At 39.8% G+C, this 18,741-nt stretch overlaps 1 protein-coding gene across 2 annotated transcripts in view; it reads right to left on the reverse strand.

Moving 5' to 3' along the window:
- Positions 1-18,741, reverse strand: part of PELI2 (pellino E3 ubiquitin protein ligase family member 2) — a 73,153-nt gene that overhangs the window by 40,320 nt on the left and 14,092 nt on the right. Inside the window, exons 2-3 of one of the 2 annotated variants that reach the window (XM_074149250.1) lie at positions 5,120-5,249; positions 3,352-3,360 (exon numbers count right to left, since the gene is read on the reverse strand). In XM_074149250.1, the coding sequence (XP_074005351.1) occupies positions 3,352-3,360; positions 5,120-5,249 (139 nt within the window). The remainder of the gene's footprint in view (positions 1-3,351; positions 3,361-5,119; positions 5,250-18,741) is intronic. The other variant, XM_074149251.1, reaches the window with a different exon arrangement.

Genomic DNA, 18,741 nt, shown 5'->3' on the forward strand with positions numbered 1-18,741 from the left:
CTCAAATTCAAGTAGAATCCACTCTAAATATTGATTTATAGCAGATGTAGTTTAAACAGAGTTTACAATGAAAGCATTTTCTGATCTTTTGTCTACCCTCTGAAGGGAGAGCATGAAAACAAAAAACAATGTTAAGCCATAAAAAAATAACTGTTGTAGTCCTCAGCAATTTTACATCTGGGTTTTGTTAGAAAACACTGTAAAGTGATTTTCCAAAACCTTTGACATGCATTCTGCTCAATAGGTCCCAAAAGCTCAGGAAGGAGAGCTTTAAACCAAGTAACAGTTATTTATTAAGCCCCAGTAATGAAATTGGTCTAACCATTTTCTTTTGTCTAACCATTCCCTAGTATTTGCAAGGGAAAGGGGACAGGGACATAGCATGTTAAGATGATGCACATTCAATCCAAGAAAAGGACACTCTACACCAAGGAAGCTATTATTCAAGCAGGCTTAGTCTGATGAGCCAGGAAAAAGCAGCCTCTGCACAACTCAGGACTCTCAAGGTACCTATGTGATTAAGTTACTTCAGAACAAATTAGTGCTCCATGAACTGATTACACCATAAATAAGCCCAATAGGAAAGAGAAAAGCCACTGACAGACACAGTTCCCTCCTGACAGCAGCTGAGCTCCACAGCTCTCATCCAGAATGAACACCAAAAAGCTGTCAGTGCCAAAAGGATTTCTGGTCTTTTTACTCAAAATTCAAAGTATGTCAAAGCAGATGCAATATCTACAGTAGATAACTAATCACAAGAATAGTATACTTCCATTTTCTCTCATCACTCAAAGCACAAATTGCAGCTCTCTCCCCGACCTAATAATTATTCGTATGGCTGCATTTTGTTCTTCTCCAGTAGCAGCATGAAACTTGATGTGAGCTGCAGGAACCCAGCCAGTGACTATACAAGCTGCTGTTGTGACAGCATAAAGCAGAAGCCAACTCGGCAGGTAATTGGACTTGAAGTCGTTAAGATCTTCCCCCATCAGCTTGAAATAGTAATTTCATAGGGAAGAAAATAGGTTGTCTTTATCTACCACAGGTTACCAAAGGAAAATTTTGATCTCAAAAGGCAGACAAAATAAATACCAAGACATAACACCCTAAAAAGGTATTAAAGGCGGGGCTTTTTGTACTCTGCAGCAATTCAAGAGACATTTGCAATCTTCTATCAAGTCAGAATTAAGAATACAAGCACTTAGGTGTCAAAGCACAACATTCACTTGTTAGAAAGGAGTACTTCTAGAGCTTGCTAATTGCATTCCCTTGCCCACTGACTCAATACTTCGGAAGATCTCAAATACCATACATGCTGTTACAATAGAATTCATTCGTGCTTCCAGACTAATCCTAGGGAATCCTGAAGGGCTAATGTCAACAATTCATTCTTCCTAATGCTATACTTCCAGTAACTCAAATGCACATGAAGCTCCTTTTTCATTTTTCTAACTTTCACACCAACGGAAGTAATTCCAATTAGAAACCAAGGAAGAAGTCTAAATGTATACCTGGAGTCATGGGGGATTACATGACTTGAGTGTTCAGTGTCACCAGTAACCTCACTGTTAATGCCAGCTGCCAGTACCCCTCATAGGGTACTGGGGGTTCTCTCCCAGTAGAATTAAAAACTCCAGCTAATGACCTCCAACAGTGAGTTAGTGATGACTATGAAGGGGAGGAAACAGGAATGAAGATCCACCTGTGTTTGCATGGAGGAAGTGTTAACCTAACGGCCTACTGAACTCATAGACTGTATACGTACAGGAAGATGAACGTCTTTGCTTGGCAGAAATCGGGATCATGCAGTTTTATTTAGACAGGGCATATTATTCACCTACTTAAGATCTGTAAGAAAGGCATACTGTCCTTAAATATTTTTCATTTTTTTCAGTTACAGGCACTTCTTTACCTGTCAGACATGTATATCCCAGACCAAAAAAATTCCACATACCCCCCCCAAAAACCCTCCCATATCCCCCCCAAAAACCTAGAGCTCCAGGTTAGCAACCTGTAATTTCCAGGTGATTATTCTGAAAACTTACATCCCCCTCTCACTTGAAGTTCTGCACTCACTGGAAAATTTCTGCACAAGTAAACCTTGTAATCATCTCAGACACCAGCAGACCTAGACTTGAGTTCCACAGCAATAGCTATAGTGAATGAAAACAACTTAAGACAACTCAACCAAACAAAATAACAAAATCAAAAGTTAGCTGTAATGTTTAAATAGCTCTAATAGCTTGAAAATAAAAAATCAGCAATCTTAGCTATGTCATGATGGGCTAGTAGCAAACTTACACCTAAGAGTCTGGTAGTCAGAGGAAGGTTTTCACAGATACTATCATGACTGATAAGTCTCTCTTCACCATAAGACCCAAGTCAATGCAAGGAATGGCCTCTCCTGTGAAGAGGACTTGAAGATTTTGAAACGATCTCTCTAGCCTAGCAAAGGGCATTATTAAAATCTTGAGTAAGGTTCATGCACAGTTAATGAACAGTCTCACACTCCTCCCCCCCCCCCCCCGCCCTGTACACACAAAAAAAGAGACAGCACAAGAGTTAAAGCTTCCTTTATTACAGTAACACTAATTTTGAAAATGCTGGGAAAAGTCTCAAACAAACAGTCTCAGTTTTGTAAAATAGGGGACACTAGAAAATTCCCTGAATGGTGCCCAGAGTTAATAAAATAGGTTTTAAAGTCAAGTGCTCAATGTTGGAGATGCATGCATATTTTAATACTCTGAAAAAACTTGAGACTTATTACCCCATGCAGTGCTTTCTGCCCAAATATACCCATATACCCTCAGAAGGCCAAACAACTCTAAATTTTCTTCAGCACCTCCAGAAGGCAGAGTGGCAAAAAACAAGCACTCCAGTGGAAAAAACAAAAGGCACTGATTCATATGCAATTAGCTCAGCTAAATTTACTACTGAAACCATTGCTACTCCAGCTGTCCTTGACACCTGCATAGCAGGGACAATGGAACATGACAAGCATCCTCTTAGGATCTATTGCAGTTTTCAGGCTGACACGCTAACTGAAAATTGGTGACAGTTACAGTTCTTGAGCTGCTGCATTAACGGAATTAGCACAAAAGCAGCTACGTACCTCATTCAAGCATCCATGCCATGGCAGAGACACAACAAATGGAGACAGTCAGTGCTTTACCCACCTCTGCTAAATTCATCATCCAAAAAGCATCAGTACTCTGAAAACAGCATGTTTCTTTCTGCTCAAAGATCCAGTTTACACAGTGACAGACAAGCAAAGCAAAACAGAGAACTGGATCTGAGAAGCCAGAAGGAAGGCCATAAAGGGAGGAAGCTTGTTAATATCCTGTGTAGCACAAGCTCCCACTGTTTTATCTTCCTTAAATAAGAGTTAGACTGAAAGGCTGAGAGCAGAACAAAACTTTTGAGGTCAAGTTCCACATTATTTTCTATGAACAAAGCAGCTCACTCTTTTCTCAGTCTTTGTTTCTGGAATCATCTACAGAAGTTGTACGCAGAAGCCATCCCTAGTAAAACATATTTAGGCTCTGCTGTTTAACATGTCAGAAAAGCCTACAAAAGCATCTTAAAATGTAAACGTCCTTTCTGTGCATTGAAAGAGCACTAACTGAAATCCACTGCATCACTGTTCTGGCACGAGGCCACCAGCCTTGCCCCAGACAACAGTATAAATACACAAAAGCTCTTTTATAAGGGTTCAGAGAAAGTGCAAAAGAATACATTCAACCTGACACGTCTACCTGAATCCAAATCCTCAAAGGAGGGGCTTTAATGTCTCAGACCCTATGCTATCTTTATACAGGCACTAATTTGTACAGCACATGTATTTTATCTGCCCTACAATAACAATGCAGATGAACATTAACCAGATACCTTGCAGTGTCTGCCAGGTGTTTAAATATTTTGCAACTCAAACGCTGAAATACTATCTGCAGTCCAAATGCTTAAGATTAACCAGTGTATATTTCCATCAGCTGTGTAAAACACTTTTCTTTTTTCCATTTGTTACATTTTAAGCAACAAACCAGAGAGTTACCAACACATAAACATATACTACAGGCGTTCTGTTTTGAAGGTTGATTTCATCAGGAAGATTTAACTCACAAATGTTTTCATTTTGAGAAAACAAACCCTGAAAAATATTTACAGAAACTTGCAATCCAAAAGACTATGTATTTATCTGCACTAGGCAGACCCTACACAATATTTAAAAAAACCAAGCTCTGATATTGTATATTTTGATTAGTTTAGGTATATACTGTGTATTGTATGTATTATAAAAGAAAACACAATCCTGTACTATGTATTAAAAAATATTCTTATCTTGGTTTAAGTCAGACAACACATTTCTGAGAATGGTGTATGTTCTCTCCTTACCCCAAAATATAATTTTTGGTGAAAGTGATATACACCTCTTACAAACCACCTACTTTTCTGAGTGTCACCACAGAACTCCCCCTCCAGTTTGGCCAGAACTCTAGTCACTTTTTGCTTCTGGGAAAAAGGGTTTGAGAGAAGAGACGGGATGACTTTTTGCAGCTTGAATTATGTTCCACCAGCAGAACTTTAACCCAGACAGTTCTATATGTTAATATATTACTGTGTTAATATATTTACTTTACTGCTTTTCCTCCTCCACCTACACTAGACTTCAAGTGAAAACATACACACTATCATTATCAGCAACAAAAATGAAAGGCCCAGAGGGATCACTAAGTTTTTTATACCATTGCAGTTATCTTTCTGAAAAGAGACATACCAATCTTACACTCCAGTGAGAACGAAATTAAAATACTTCTTGTATTTGCATCATGTGACTACTTTATGGCTCAGATAAAACCATCAGCATTGACAAAGTCAGCTGTCTGAACAGGGACAGAAAGGCCAGATTAACTCATACCCGAGGTTAAAGACTATTTTAAACAGGGAGGTGGATTAAAGATATATACCCCTACAAAGAAAATCCACTGCAGACTTCTCATTTAAACAAATATATCTGGCTACCACAGAATGAACTGGCAGCAAGGTAAACCTGCAGTAATAACAAGAGTTGTTCTCCACCAAGGATCATCAGAAAAACAGAATTTACCCCTCTGCTACATACCTTCGATGCTTGAGGAGTAGAAATCACGTGAACGGTGCTGGGCTTAACTCCATTTGCCTTAGGTCGCTTATAAAGGGCAAATCTGCTTTTCCTGCGTCCTCTGTCACCGTTAGGGAGGGACCCATTATACCTAAAATTAAACAAAAAAAGTTTGGCATAAAAGACCACCAAGTTGGAATACAGAAAAGAAGAGCAGCAATTTGGTCACAATCACAGAATCACAGAATCACAGAATCACAGAATCTTAGTGGTTGGAAGGGACCTTTGAGATCATCGAGTCCAACCACATTAAAAAAAAAAACAAACAAAAACACACAAACAAACAAAAAAACACAACACAAAACCAAACAAACAACAACACCCCCCCCCCCCCAAAAAAAAAAAAAAAAAAAAAAAAAAAAAAAGCAGCATCCATCAACTAAACCCCACACACAACACCCCACCACAAACCAACAATCCCAGGCACTAGAGCATGCCCTGAAGAGCCACGTCTACACGTTTCTTAAATACCTCCAGGGATGGTGACTCCACCACCTCCCTGGGCAGGCTGTTCCAGTGCTTGACCACTCTCTCAGTAAAGTAATTCTTCCTAATATCTAATCTAAACCTCCCTTGCCGCAGCTTCATACCATTTCCTCTGGTCCTGTCATTATTCCCTTGGGAGAAGAGGCCAACCCCCGCCTCTCTACAGTTTCCTTTCAGGTAGTTGTAGAGGGCAATGAGGTCTCCCCTCAGCCTCCTCTTCTCCAAACTAAACATGCCCAGTTCCCTCAGCAATAACCTGATGTCATCAAATGCACGGTCAAAACCAAAGAAAGTAACACAACAGTGTTAAATTTTGTTCCCCGAATTACGAGCATTCAAAAATTCTTTCCCTATCAGTGGTTGAAATTTTATTCATCATTAACACGGTCATCAACTACAAATGAAATATTGTTCAGCCACAGAAAAATACTTCAACTCTAGAATTAAAGGAATTTGGGAGATCAAATCTGAAGTCTTCCCTGTAATTTCAGCACATGGGGAGTTTTAAAAATGTCTTTACCCTACTATACCCTTTCCCACATCTCATGCAGGAATGGAGAAGACGAGGAACAACAGAGGTTATTCGAAAAAACAAAGTAATTTAGGGTCAAGTTAAACTGAGTGAAAGGGAATTTTACTCGCATTTGGGTTTTAGTTGGTTTTTTCCCCTTTTTATTTTAAACTCCAATCCTAAAGGCTTCATCTATTATTAAGGAAAGACGATGCAAGTGTTTTTAATTTATGTGAATGTACCAGAAGACTTGCTAATGACTTCCTTTATCAGGTGTAACATAGTAGCCTTCAACATTTCTTTCATCTCTCTCTCTGAGGACTGAGACCCAATGGATTAATTATTCAGAGAAGACTTAAGCCTCAAGGGGACGTTCTCCTTCCCCAGGGAAGGAATCAACTGGAAATTTCTTTGCAATGCATAAGCATTGAATTCACCACCACCCCACCCTGAAGATTTAGGACAAGTAGATGCTTCTCTTCACAGTACTGTCACCTGTAACATTCTTGATAATTCTCAACTGCTTTATGAAGATCTCTCAGGGCTTTACTGCGTAGATGCCTCTTCCATTCCTGATCCTCAGAGATTTCAGACTTTTGCCTGAAGAACTACAGCTATTATTCCACTTAAAAATCTCAGTTGTCTTACTGGTGAGGTCTATTCTATACTGAACACATATATCCTTCTCCTACAGTCTTTATGAATAAAAGCTAACATCGCAGTCAGGAAAAGAATCTGAAAAGAAGAAAGAGGAAGATTTAAAGGTGACTAGCTCGCTGCAAAGCAAAAGAGGTTAAAAAAAAAAAAGTTAGGAGAACTCATTATCTGCCTAGAGATATACTTAGAAGCAGTTCAGCTCTATATCCACCATGCTATCTGCAGATAAAAATCATTTGTAGCCCTGCAGAGGACTAATACTCACTCACTGTTTAGGCTGTAAGAGCAGTTCTATGACAATTGCTGACTAGGAAAAGCAATGTAGTAACCCAGAACCTTTTTTTTTTTCCCCCTTATCATTACATTCTGTGTATGTAGCTAACTAGTTTGTGTAACAAGAGAACGCACTTGGAGAGCCTTGTATCCTTTCGCAAACAAAAGAGAAACGGGTAGTGGGTGAAAGGAAGCGGTCTCATTGTTAAGGTTCTGGAGCACTGTCCCTACAGAAGGCTGACTGCTGACTTCAGGCAAGGATTGCCTGGTGTCACACAGGAAAACAGTTTAAAACCTCACATGCACAATGTCTAAATACCAGTGTCCTGAACTGCAGGACTGCTGAATGTTTGTGAGCACAAACGAGCAGATTTAAGATTGAAATAATCTCAAATTTAAGTACTCTAGAACTTAAAACCAGACTTTTTTTTTTTAATATACATTTAACACATCATCCCAAAGACACATAATAAGAGCCTTTCAACTGGGCTACAATTAAACTTGTTCCCTCACTCTCATTTTCATAGGGAAGGCTACTGTATCTCTCAGGAACATTACGAGATTCCCTGACACAGCAGAAAAACAACAGGAGTAAATCACTATTATTTCATGCCAGGCCTACTCGTATCTTGGAAACTTGTTATTAACCCTACACAAGAGAAGAGTAGCACTCACTTAACACAGCGGATCCTGTCACAAGAGACGAATTCCTAGAAAGATTTATCAATATGATCCACAGGCAGCTTAAATACTAGCCCTTAAAATAGGAATTATTTGATTCTCCAGCTTGAATCTTCCTAGATATACACACGTTTTCTTTCAGAGACGCTATCTTACCATGAATATGCCAGCAAGTTTTAACTTGCCTGAAGACAGCATTCTTTCTACACCTATTTTTGTCTGAAAACCTGAGAAAGCAATAACCCCTTCAAAAGTAATATATAACTAGTGCCGCCTCTTGCTTTATATTCTGTAATTTGTGTAACTGTTAAGCAGCATTGAATTTAAATATTCCACTAAAAGTTAAAACCAGGCTAGTAGGGTTATTTTGTCCGTTTTTTCTTGTGTTCACAAAACTATTGTAACTGGAAAAGGCTACTTGATTTCATTTCAGGTCTCTGGGACTTAATTATCTTTTTTAAAAGAAAGAAGCCGCTCAAGGTTAAAAGGCCTTTTGGAAACTTTAAACAGAAATGAAATACAAGCAAAGTGAAAGTTTAATTCATTCATCCTGATTAGCACTGGTAAGTTTTCATGAAGGTCTCCTTTGTGCCAATTTCTAAATTTCATTTGCACAAAAGGGCAGGGGGAACTGAGTCGTAATTCTACCATTTGTTATGCTTTAATCATAGACCTGCAAGTTTTATTTTCATCTGACACTGGTAAGAAGAGCTAGGACAATTACTAGGCGTACTGATGTGCTTTACAGGAACAAAGTGAGTGTCAGAGAGCTTGCCTCTTTCCCCTCCACAGCCAGCAGACACCTGCATTTCTGTCAGGACTCTCAATTCGTTCACCCACCACAAACCAACCCTCCTCCCCATGGCACTTGGGCCACACCTTTCCTTGCTACGACCTAAACAACCTACATACCAAATGAACTGATATTAATGTCATGGGATCTCATCAGCCGCAACAGGACCCACCCACTCACCCAGCATCTCTGCCCTGGTACGTACACAGGTAAGACCGCTCTTCAGGCAGCAGAACCCACCTTCGCTTCTTGGCAAGTCCCTGACTTTCTCAACTGAGCTGTCCCACGGGACGTGGTGGGTTTCAGCGTACAAGAGCAGGAACACAGGTGTGGCCACCCACACCTTGCTGAGTAAGCGCTTCCAAGCACAGGCACAAGGAGCTATAGCAAGAGAAGCAGCCCTCTCCTATCATTCATTTTTCTCAACTGTTCTACTGAGCAGTGCCGGGATGAGCCACAACTGCCTCCCTCCCAGGCAGCAGCAGCAGCAGGATGGAACCACACACAATAAGAGGAGGGACAAGAACTAAGGCCACAAATTCCCCCTCACGGATCACTGGGAGACTCCAAGCTTCCCCAGAGCCAACAGGAGCTTCATAAACAGAACAGAAGCTCCTTGTTGAATCCTCTCACAACCCCTCTCCACAAGCATTGTCCCATTTCCATTCTCCCTGCACACTTCCAATAGCTCCAGAAGCCTCACCGAACCTTACGGAGCAGCATATTAGCGTGACAACTTCTTGCTTTGCAAGATGCCAGCGCTACCAAAGACAACCTGCAGCTGGAACCCTCCATCCCACCAAAAAGCCTAGAACAAACATTGCTTCCAGCTAACAAAAGTAGGAGAAATTAAATTTCACAAAGACAGAATAATCATTTCTGAGACCCTCCTGTTCACAGATCTAAGGGGCACTTCTGAAGTTCTCCAGATATTCCAAAACATCAGACCAGTGTCTGTGGTAAAGCAGCCCTATACTTTTTTCAAATGCTTCTCAGCGACAGCAATACTGGGACAACCAGCATTATGAAACCTTGTGGGATAATTATCTCTGTTGATAGCACTATTCCTTGCAAATAAGGGAGTGGTGCTGGCATAGGCTATGGGCACCCTAATTATCAAAGCCAGTTTCCTACAGATTTACATCAAACAGTCGAGGACTTTGGTATATAATGAAATGCAAACTCCAATTAAGTTTTTCCCATGGTTGGGATATGTAATGAAAGCCTCTCCTCTGCATGGATTCATGGCTGTCTGGAGAGCAAGACCACACACGCTCTCTTCCAGAGTCCAAACACCATGGCAAGTTCCTATTTTCTATAAGTCTTGTAGGAATATATTTGACTACTTCAGAGATCATCATTAAGTTTTGAACCATTTGTGGGATGGCTTGTTGCACAAGCTTTTTTGGTTTGGTTTGTTTTTAAAAAAAAGAATCAGGATTAGCCAGTGGCAAAGAGTAAACAAGACCTCTGTTATTTAGAACAAGAGCTCTAAAAATCTTGGTCTGCACCTTGAAAAGTTAGACTTTTTAACTCAGGAAAGTCATCTTCAAAAGTAAGGGGAATATCCAGTAGCTAACAGACACAGAAGCTGTTGCAGGTAGCTGATTTTTTTTATTTTTTTTTTAACAATGCTGTGAGAATTCAAACTGTTATAAAACTTAAATACTCCTCTATACTTATACAACCTACCTCCTAAAAGACTACAAACTGAACAAGTCAAACTTTCACAGGTAGTATTTCCACTGGACAAAAAAGAGCAACTTCAATTCGCTTTCCACACCTACTGCTAGCAGTTCTACTGCACATGCTGTCATTTTTAGACGCCAACTACCCCATTTCACAGACTCAGCTTTGAACAGATGACATGCTAGAATTCAGTTGTTACCATAGCTCTAACACGCGAGAGAAAGCACATCTTTACTGTGCTAAACTATAAAGCTGCAGAAGTATTAGCAACAGCTTTCACTGTGACATCAGACTCCAGTGAATTTTTCCTTTTAAGTACATTCTGATTCCATGTTTGGTATCATACAGTAGTATATACTCCGCACGCATCAAAGATTTAGTTTGTGCTTACACCATATTTTTACCATCACCGAACTAGTGTGGGCCAACACCCCTGCCAAAAGCGGCAGTCCCACCTTTCATTTGCTAGTTCATTCCTGCTACTTCTCTCCTTGGTTCACATGAAAAGGAAACAAAACCAGATTTATGCTTTAAATTTAGTTTGAAACCACATCAATTCCTTGTTCTCCACTTCACCACAAAGCCTCAAAAGCACTTACATCGGTAACCGGGCACAGAGGGCAGGAGAAATTACTTTGGAGGTATTGCAAGTCTGCAGTTATCACGACATCTACATTAGAAGTCTAAAGATACATTATTCTAGTCCCAGAGCTCTTCATGACTGTACGCTGAAGTCCTGACTAACTGGAAAGCCCTCATATGCTGAAGCATCCAACATTTACTCCCTTGAACACAGATTAAAAGGAAAAAAAGCCACATGCTAGTTTATATCAAAGCACAAACAGAAAGCTTCAACAAATGCAATACTTAACAACAAAATAAGGGAACTTAAGTCTCCTTGTATGTAGTATCACTGCCATATTCCATACTCTTTACACCACCCCCCCTTGTATCATACTGAACAATTAATTTTGTATCCAGCAGAACTGATTTACTATTTCAGTCAAATAGTTTGAATGGGTTTGGATATTTTTTTTAAAGACAATATTTATTCCAAACATATTTCTCTGCATCAGACCTTCATGAAACCAGAAGTTGCTGTCTGCCAGTTATCTGAGAATGTCAGTGAAATAGGACAGTGAAGTTATTCACAAACTTAATCTCATTGGGAAGTGTTGCCAAATAGGAAAAGCAAAGATAAGTAGTACTTCTGTACCAACAGGACAGCACTGGTTTATCTTCTCCTTTGAACTCTATTCTCCAGTACTGTGTATCAGTATTAAAAATATTAACTCAATATTCATTTAAGTCTAAGCTTGTCTCCAGTCGATTATTACACACATCAATTTCTGTCTTAGAAGCAGCCTCCAGCACCAGAAGTGTTGTTAATCATCAGCCTGTTGCCGTGGTGAAGTTTAGGCAGTGAACGCAAATCTGCTTCTTGAACACTGTAGTGCTTCACAGATTACACCAAAAACCTTTATGTTTCAGTTTCTTGGAGGATGGAAGGAGGATACTGTTGTGCTCGTCGTCATCATCAGCATCATCATCATCATCCCCCAGCACTCAACAAGCAGCTCAACAAGCCTGGACTGACCAGAAAGATCCCTTCCATCTTCCAAACCCGCACTTTCCCCACTGCATCACATGCAACTTTGGCAAAATGTACAGATCACAGAAGGACAGAAAACAAAGCTAGACGGAACTTCAAGGAATCACCTAGTCCATCCTCAACTCGAAGGTTTGATCCAGTCCGTTCACAACATTTCTGTTTCAGTTAGTCTGGGAAATCCAGTCCTCCTCACCATGTTCCCACATCTTTATAGCTAAAATTTTGCCCATGCAGGCACCAAGGGAGATTCAGGTCAAAGCAAGTCTCCTGCACTTCCCACCAAATCCAAACAACCTAAAGAACCTGTTCTCTTTTTCTTTTCACAGCATGTGCTAGAATATTTGATTCCCGTCTGATTTTTCTTTCTTTCTAAAGGAAAACATTTTAGGAAGTTACAGCAGCAAACTAAAGTAGCCTTACATAGGGTTTTTGTTACTATAATAACTATAGCAATGAGTAACTCATGGGCTTCCATCCTTTGAGTAACAAAAGCCACTGATCCAAGACTGTTGATTTATGCAACATTGGAGGAAGTCTTGAATGAAAGACAGTCCCACCTCCAACCCTGCTGGCTAAGACATCTCTATAGGCATAAATGCTTCCTAATCACTACCAGCACTACAGCTTAATAAGGCAGTCTTCCTGCAGAGCAAGAAAATCCAAACCAGCAAGTTCCAAAGACCCAAATAATCTCATCTCTTTCCCCAGTTAAGAGCAATGTTTTTGCATCTGTGAACTTGATTATCCCCGAGAAAGGTATGTTGGAGTAGTTAATTGTGGATATAATCAGCTTTTTCTCTTTCTTTTTTCTAACTTGCATCTGTGAATTCATTTTACTCTCGTAAAACACTTTAGGAAGTACTCCCTTCTCCAGTACTTTTGGAATACTCATTTGCATAGGGATAAATCCTCTGTGTTCACCACAAGCCATCTCTTCTCCAGCACCAAATTTCAGTGCTGCCTGCCTAGTTTACTGCTACCTGTACAGCCCCAGAGCCTTCAAAGAGGTTGCAGTGGTTCAGTGAAATGCAGTCTGACCTGATAACCCCTATAGTTATTAGGCAGATTTTTCAGAGAGAAGGCTGTTTTGCATCGCTGGCTAGTGATTAGGGGTTGGTTTTAATTATTTTTAAGCTACCCTTCAAAAGTTGCTCCTAATTGCTTCTGGTACCATTAGGAACCTAGCAGTCAGCTTAACCAAAAGCTGTATACTCTGTTTATGGTCCTTTTACATTCAAGTACAACCAGCCCCTATCTGATCAGAATCAGAAGTGTGGATTAGCTGAACACAAGGCTAAAAGGTTATACAAAGCATGGGAAAAAAAAAATTTAAAAAAATATTTCAGACACACCTACAACAGATCAGATAAGCTAGAACCAACTTCCCTCCTTCACAAGGTATACAAATTAAGTAGAACCTTATCTACCGAAAATACCACAAGAAATCATATGTGAAGTACCTGGGGTTCTCCAGGGTGACCTTACTTCTCCCTCGGTGTTCTGGAACAGAACTGGTTGCTATTCCGGTTCAGAGGGAAAAAGCCTATTTCTGGCTGCTACGGCTATTGTTACGCCTATTGTTCCCCCCGATCCCCAAATGATGAAAGGATCTGCTACACTACAGTTCCGATTAATTCATAGGCTGCTTTTCGAACTATTCCACTCCACACATTCCCTCCACTGTCAGCAGGACTACTCCACTATTGTAACAACTGGAACAGAATAGTGAAAAAAAAGTTTGGTTTAGGGAGAATATTTATAGAAAATACAGCTTACTAATCCTCATGCATGTTTATGTAATATAGGCAACTCAAGAAAATATATACCTGATCTATATTAACTTCACCCTATACAAAAAGTTAGAGGATGCTATTGATTTGCAAACAGCAAATCAATTGTGTAAGAACTGCTTTGGATCAGCTTTATTTACACTACACATCTAGCTTCCTTCAAAGTCCCAATCCCTCTGCTGTTTTAATACTCTCCCCTCACTGATTTGGGGGGAAAAAAAGTAAGTTATAGAGTAAGAAAATACAGAAGCAAAGTAGCAAAAGTAACCAGTCTCGAGGGCCACAGGAATCAGGGTTTTATTACCTCTAATTACTTGTAACATGAGACAACTGAGATCTAGTCATGAGCATAGTTTTGACACTTGTGTAAACTAGCTGGTATTTCTTCTGGGGTGGGAGGAACTTACTATAGAAAATTCTTATAATTCTCTTTGACCATATTTTCCTTAGCAAGTGGTTTGTTACTTGCCCCAGATTATTTTCCTGGAAAATAATTTGCTACTTCTGCTTTTGTGAAATCAAAGACAGTAGATCCTTGCCACCGCCTTTGAAAGATTAAAGTTTCTGTGGAAGTTTCAACTAGCATTGCAACCTCAGTTTAGTTAAGGAAATTCAAGATCTTCAATTGCACATGTTAATGACAAGGTGGAAATGGGTATTTCAAGAGGCAATGATGGAGGATATTTGCTGCATAGGCTTCTGCAAGAGAACTACATAAGCTATGATTAAAAGCTAATATTCTAGAAGAGCCCAAGGAGTATGCTGATGCAGACTACTAGAGCAGCAGGATAAGCTTCGATTAAAGCAGTCAAATAACCTCACAGTTCCAAACAACTTAATAGCTGAGAACCTATACAGGCAGCCCAGTTAAACACTACAGCCAGAGAAAGGAATTATTATAGTCTCACCTACAACATAGATTTCTAGGACGCCATCTATAAACATGACACTAGCAGGGAAAAAGAGCAGTAACCTTTAACAGGACCCCCTACAACCCAAACCTCCACATTTAAGGCAATTTTATTCAGTGCTTTAAGCCCATCTCCAAAGCTGTCACCTAAAACCATTCACTACTGCATAAAACCAACAATGCTAGCGCACAGCAAAATACAAGGTATAAACTAATCACGTTCATTGCAAAGCATGCTTTTTATTTTAGCTAAAAGAGCGTTAAGAGGTGGGCAAAGCACCATGTTTACTGAATCCTCTTTCCAGCCCTAAACTTCTCATACTATAGTTCTCAGATGAATAGCATTTCCTCTATCTATAATCTAGCCAAATGCCACTGACATTGTTTGATACCGTATTTTCTTAAACTAAATACAGATAGATACGATAGAAAGCGAGATCTAACTTTTACTGCATTCAAAAGAAGTCAGATAAACACACAATTCCATTCAAAGGAAAGTACTAGGCACAGCTGGGTTTTGATGCAAGAGAGAAAGATGTGAGGGAGGAATGTTGTTTATCCAACACACCAGTGGCACACTTTTGTATAGAAACAATTTACATTCTTCTTAAATACCAAACCAAAAAAAGGCTGAAAGTTTAAAATTTAAGACAAATTAGACTTCATCTAACACAAAGGTACAAGAGACCTCAAAACACACCTGCCCTGATATACCAAACATGCTCCGAACCTACCTTACCTATTTGTGCTTCATACATGCCTGAAGGTGCAAAAGCAAGCTGTTCAAATTTTAGTCTGAGGAATGAATAGTAATAACAATGTTACATCCAAAACTTCACTACATTAAACTTTACGGGGGAAGTACATTTGATTCAAAGGACCATTTGGGCCATTAAAAAGAATATGCACAATTCAGTCAATTTGTTTCCTAAGCAATCAAATGCTTTCCCTAAAACACTACTAAGGACTATTTGACAGTTCACATTTTCATAAGGAAAAAGTGATAGCTTCCTTACAACTTCAGTTATCCTCCAAATACAAGCAGTTGAAATATCATCTTGTCTGTGGAATCACAAAAAAGTTCCAGGATGGCTATTACTTAGAGCTTTTTCGAACACTCAAGCATGACAAGAATCTTCTTAGGTTCGTTCCAGTACCCTTTAGCACAGAGGAAAAGATAAAATTTGCATCCATTTTGTGAATATAGGTGATATCACAGGCAGTGTACTGAATAGAAAGTGAAGCGCTCAACTACTGTATCCTGACCTGCAACATTTATGTCAAATCCCATCAAGTTTAACATTCCTTTTAGTTTCCCAGGCAAAGGACAGCCTTACAAATGCACAGCTCCCGGTTCAATCCCAACTGCTTAACAGAATCCCAAATGTTTGCCTCGGGAACAGAAAATTAAAAAATGGGTTTCCTTCTTTGTAGCACTTGCAAGCTTTACTGCCTCTCAACACAGCAGCTTCCTTAATATCACTGGTGCTGCATTACCATTGACTGCTATAGCGACAAAAGCAGTCAAAGGCAAGACACTACCTGCCTGCTCCAAGAGGATTTAAAGTAAGGAGAAAGCCAAAGCCAAGTAAGGAGAAAGCCTTTCTGCCTTCTAGCACCCAGCAAGTTCTAGAGGCTGAAAGTTTCCAGGTGGAGGTTATCTTAGAGGGCTGCTCCACTGCCACCTAGTTGGACCAGGTGTACCAACATGGCCAAGAACCACTCTTGGTTACACTTAGCATGTAGTTAATGTCAGAGGTTCCTGCTTTTAATTGGTATTCTCCAAACAGAAAAGAATGGGCATTCTGCGAGACAGATGTAGAAATAAAGCCAATGAGACATAAAGAACACACAGAAGGCTGGAAGAACCACGCAGCACTAGAAGTCTGGAGAGCACTGTGAAGCAAAGCAGCATTACACCTAGAACAGCCAGCAAGGAAGCTAAGCAGTACCTGTTCTTTGGTAACAACCCTGTTTGTTATGTGCTCTAAAAAACATACAGGACAAGTTACTCTTCATACCCAGTTTTAAAGAACTACCTGAAATCAACCGGATCAGTGCATGTACAGTAAGTACACAACCATCACAGCACAGCTGAGCTGTGGTTTTGTTTTTTTTTAAAAATCTTAATAAACCAGAAATTAACAGTGCAGCAACGCACTGAACTAGACTTTGATATGATCTTCTTCAGACTTAAAACACCCTGACAACTTACTAACTCAGAGACCTTGGGTGTTTGCTTTTATCATAATTTATAACAAAGTTAATCAGTCACCTCCAGACAGGAAAAGGTTTTGCGAGGCTGTGAAGCGTTTACTGCTGACAAGCAAAACTAGTTCTGATCTATATACCTTTATGATAGCAAAGTGTTTCAGTTTCACCCTTCTACCCGCAAAGTTTTGAGATTTTTCTTCCCTTAAGAGGGCTTCCAAAAAGTTACGTCAAATAAACATTGACCATTTACAGGTCTCAGAACACCATCACAAATATTTAAGAATTATGAGTTATCTGCACGGACTTACTAAGAACGACTCAGTCACAAGCGATGTTATTACTGAAGTTTAATTTCCAGATGCTCAGAGATTCTGACGTCTAGAAGAACCTCACCATACAGCTTCTTGCAGCAACTGCTTGAACAAGAGATTTCTCACTATTGTTGTCTCCAAATGGGAAGGCACGTCGTTCTCAGCGATGCAGCAAGACACATGTTTTATGCAAGTTAACTGCACAAGGCTATGTTTATACACAGATGCAACCACTGGAACCCTAAGACCCTGAATGATCTATAGAGGTTAAGGTTCTTGAAGGACGAAAATTTTCACTTGCCTTATTTGCAGTGCTAATCCAGCCTGCCTACTTTTGGTTACTTACTCTACAAACTGAAGTTTCATAAAATTTATACATTCCAACAGATATTAAGTAATGCACACAAGTGGCACAATGGTTTGTAGAACAGAAAACAAGTTGAAAACCACATATAGTTCTCCCTCAAATTTTTCCCTTTGGAAATCCAGCTCTTTTTCTTAGCCAAAACCCACAAAGACAGTCAGCGTACTATTACTATTTTTGTTCACCAGCTTTCAAAAAAACAAGCCACCCCATATGTTTCTCTCTATTTATCTAGATTTCTTTGATTTTAAAGGCAAGGATGCCCTACGGGGCAAACCAGACCAAGAAAACAGACATCTGTTTAAAGCAATGTTTCCCAAAGTACAAACTATAATTCCAAATAGTATTACAGGACTTAGAAGTAGCATTTGCAAGCCAAATGGAAATTCAGCTGTAGAAATAAAGCTCATGAGCCCAAGACTGAAATTGGAAGTGGATTCCCCAGCAAAGCACATCTGAAAAGAGCTAGTTCAGAGAGACAGAAATCAAGTAATCGATTACAGCTGGCTGGCTCAAGAGGTTTCCCTTTTGCCCTCAAGTTTTCATACCTGACATCACTCTCCATAAGGGCACCTTGGCCACAATAACGCTGTTTCCAACTGAATAGGGGAGTAGTACAATGCTAAGGAATTTTGCATCCCACTCCACTGGCAGTGCATGAGAATACACAAGTACAGACAGAATCTCTCTCTTTTAGTGGTTTTTGCAGATAACCAAATTCTTACCTCTTTTCCCTCACCCAGCTAAAGACACCGCACGTGCCTGTTAGAAAACAGACAGCACATTCCCTTGCTACTCTGTCAATACTTTGGCATCATATCCATAAGAATATCTGTAAGTCTCCCACAACTGTTTTACTTTCCTCCCACAGCCCTATCAAAAGCAGAGGAAAGAGCTACAGCATTTGCTTCTATTATGTAGAAATCTCTCAGGCGAGAGATGCCATCGCTCTACAACCTTGAGGGGGAGCATAAGATAAGAATGACATACAGAAACACTCACACCCCATCAGTCTTTTTCAGTATCTTTGCCGGTAAAACTCAGAAGTAAATTTTCTGGAACTGCCCATTATAATGGAACAAGCCCGAGGTCCACTAGAGAGGCATTCACATCTGGACAAATCCCAAACAAACTTCTCCTTTCAGAATTTTGGCCAAGGACAAAAATCCTCAACACAGCTATTTTACAACCACTTGGAAAGGGAGACTTCTCACATCCAGAAAACTCAGTGTTTATGTTGAGTAACAAAGAATACTAATCTTAGTTCTGAACTGAGCTCATACATGAGAAGC

This window comes from Numenius arquata, chromosome 6 (genome assembly GCF_964106895.1).
Source record: "Numenius arquata chromosome 6, bNumArq3.hap1.1, whole genome shotgun sequence".
In the NCBI taxonomy this organism is placed as follows: Eukaryota; Metazoa; Chordata; class Aves; order Charadriiformes; family Scolopacidae; genus Numenius; species Numenius arquata.